Source organism: Carya illinoinensis, chromosome 10 (assembly GCF_018687715.1).
Source record: "Carya illinoinensis cultivar Pawnee chromosome 10, C.illinoinensisPawnee_v1, whole genome shotgun sequence".
NCBI lineage: Eukaryota > Viridiplantae > Streptophyta > Magnoliopsida > Fagales > Juglandaceae > Carya > Carya illinoinensis.
In genome coordinates, this window is record NC_056761.1 from 36,317,551 (window position 1) to 36,320,606 (window position 3,056).

The window sequence follows — 3,056 nt, forward strand, 5'->3', positions numbered from 1 at the left end:
TAATTGCATCTTCAGCCATACTTCCAGATTCTAATTTAATCTTGTCAAACTCCATGCTTCGATGTCCTTAGGGTTGTAGAATTCCAGTGATTCTTAATAGCATTTATCAATTCTTCCTAGCAAAAACTTTGCGCGCCACGCGGCTATTTGTTTACATGCATGAATTGCGCGCATGTGCTGCAAGTATGATCCTATCCTTCGTTGAAGATAATATCATGATTTGATTCACTTTGATTTGATATTATTTTGATTTGGTTTTCATAATGTTTAAAATATTCACCTTATCATGGTCCAACAAAACTTTTGATCAAGTATCAAAACCGAGAGTCTCCTCTCAGGTTAGCTCTCGAGCAAAACCAGAGGTGGAGTTGTCTAGTGTTCAGTTTGTCTCTTTTCAGTGCCATAGTTCAGTCTCCTTAAGTGGAGAACTTCTATAGTTTCGTTATGTATGTAGGAGAGAGTCACATAACTGAAGATCTGGAGGATCTATGGAAAAATTTAAAGCTAACAGAAGAGGAGGAGGAGGTGGTAGAAGTGGAGGGTAGCGGGTCAAGGTGGAGATAAAACTTAGAAAGCAGATTGCCAGGGGCAGATTCATTAGTGTCCAGGGTACAAAACATTGGGTCCACTTCCGGTACGAATCGTTATCAAAGATCTGCTTCCAGTGTGGCTGGATCCTTCATGATGTTAAGGGGTGCCAAGCGAGTAAAGAAAAACAAAGAGAGGAGGACCCTAACGGCAAGCCACAGTTTGGTCCATGGCTTTGGGCTGAGATTGCCCCTAGACGATGGTCTGGCCAGGCACGATACCAAAGTGATATGGGAGCAAGGGAGAAACAGAACAATGGTGGCGGGGGAAGGGAGGTAATACCAGAAGATAGTGTCGAAAAAGGGAGGATGGTGGAGGGATTGGACGGAGGACGGGAGACCTCTGTTTCTTCTCACATACAGAAACCTACGGAAGCTATGAAGGGTGACAAGGTAGACACCAGGTGTCAGGGACAGTGGGTGACAAACCTAGAGGAAGGTGGAGATGTGATGGAAGCTGACCTCCTAACCTGCTTGAAAGAAAAGGAACAGTGCAAGGCTGGGCGAGACAGTTTTAGGCGGGAAGGGGAAAGGGAACTGTACAAGGCTGGGAGAGACAGTTTTCAGCGAGAAGAGGGAAGAGAATAAGAAATTAACTTTGGGCCAGGCGAAGAGGCTGGGCTTTATGGTATACTGGGCCGTCACTTAAATCAGAAAGGGCCAACTCTCTTACGGTTACTAGCCTGGAAGGGGCAGCAGTTGAGACAGTACCAAACCACGAACAAAGTAAGGCACTGCAGCAAGAGCTATGGAGATGGAAACGCTAGGCCAGGGTGTAGAAATGCTCAACATCCTCCTCAATCTCCACAAGATCAAAAGGGGTAAAACGGGGTTTAGAGGTAAGCACTACTAATCTTGGTTCTCATAAGAAACTGAAAAAGCTTGGTGTGTTGGGTTCTTTGGAGCAAAACAGTGAACAATTGGAGAAGGTGGTGGCTGCTAGTCAGCCCCACCAGAGGATATGAAGATCCTAAGTTGGAACTGTCGGGGACTTGGGAACCCCCGAACAGTTCAAACCTTTCGCATGGTGGTGAAGGAGAAGATGCCTGATATGGTTTTTCTTATGGAAACCAAACTTTTCAAGACACCATTTTAATGTTTTGGTAAATGATACTCAGTGTAATTTTAAGTGGCTACTAACTTGTTTTTATGGGCACCCGAATTCAAGTTTGAGAAAGCAGACTTGGGATTTGCTTTCATCTTTCAAGCCTGGTGAAGGGGGGTGGGGAGTGATAGGGGATTTTAATGAGACCTTGTTTAATGACGAGAAAGTGGGGGGAAGATGTAGGAATGAAAATCTCATGAGGATGTTTAGAAACCTGTTAGAAGAAGGAAATTTGGTTGATCTAGGGTGGAAAATAAACAAATTCACATGGTACAACCAACATGAAGATGAGTCTTTCACAAAGGAAAGACTAGATAGAGCTTTAGTCAACCCAAGGTGGAAAGCAACTTATACAGAGGATTCAGTGGAAACACTTCCAGCTATCTGTTCTGATCACAGCCCAATACTACTTTCCTGTAGTTTTGAGAGGTGCTCAGCATACAAATATCACTCTTCATTCAAGTATGAGGCCAACTGGATTAATGAGATGGGCTATAGAGAGGTAGTTTCTGAAGCATGGCAGGGTAGTTATAAAGGGGAGACTGGCTTGGAAAAGGTCTTATACAAGCTTGACAGAACTAGAAAGGGGCTTCAAAAGTGGAGTAGACACATGGTTAGAGACAGAAATAGAGCTATAAGAGAAAAGACACAGCTGTTAGGTGAGTTGCAAAGCCGAGAAGAACCAAGTACCATAAAGAAACAAAGAAGCCTGCAGCAAGATCTTAAATTTCTATTGGAACAAGAAGACATAAGGTGGAGGCAAAGGGCAAAGAGACACTAGCTGATTGGTGGTGACAGAAACACAAAATTCTATCATGCCTATGTAAATCAGAGAAGGCAAAAGAATACCATCACAAGAATTATTGACATGGAAGGAACATAAATGAGAGAGAAGGAAGAGGTAGCTGCAAGTTTTAAGAGTCATTTCACAGTAATATACAAGTCGACAAAACCTAGTTCAGAAAGTATTGAGCAAAGTCTGCAGGGTTTGGAATCAAGGCTTACAGCTGAGATGAGTCAAAGGCTGGACAGGGCATTTACAGAAAGGGAAGTGAAGCTGGCTCTCAAACAAATGTCTCCGTTCAAGTCACCAGGGCCTGATGGGTTTAGTGCAGGGTTTTTCCAAGAACACTGGGGACTAGTTGGGAAAGAGACCTCACAAGCAGTGCTGAATTTCTTAAACTCAGGAATTTTACCAAGGGAATTAAACCACACTCATTTAGCTCTAATTCCTAAGGTTAGTTCTCCTATTTCAGTACATGACTTTAGACCTATCTCTCTTTGTAATGTGTTTTACAAGCTTATCTCAAAGGTAATGGCAAACAGAATGAAAGGCATGCTAGATAAGGTGATATCAAGGAATC

The 3,056-nt window shown here is 43.1% G+C and overlaps 1 protein-coding gene across 1 annotated transcript; it reads left to right on the plus strand.

The window, feature by feature from the left end:
- Positions 1-1,335: 1,335 nt before the first annotated feature.
- Positions 1,336-2,473, plus strand: LOC122278691. Its single transcript, XM_043088877.1, has 2 exons — positions 1,336-1,426; positions 1,938-2,473. The coding sequence occupies exons 1-2, from the start codon at positions 1,336-1,338 to the stop codon at positions 2,471-2,473; spliced, it is 627 nt and encodes a 208-aa protein (XP_042944811.1).
- Positions 2,474-3,056: the final 583 nt, after the last annotated feature.

Excerpts from the sequence above, each read along its gene's own strand:
- LOC122278691 (XM_043088877.1), top strand. The coding sequence starts at position 1,336 with ATGGAGATGGAAACGCTAGGCCAGGGTGTAGAAATGCTCAACATCCTC. Across the intron at positions 1,427-1,937 it reads GGGTAAAACGGGGTTTAGAG|GGTGGAAAATAAACAAATTC; the intron begins GTAAGCACTACT and ends TGGTTGATCTAG.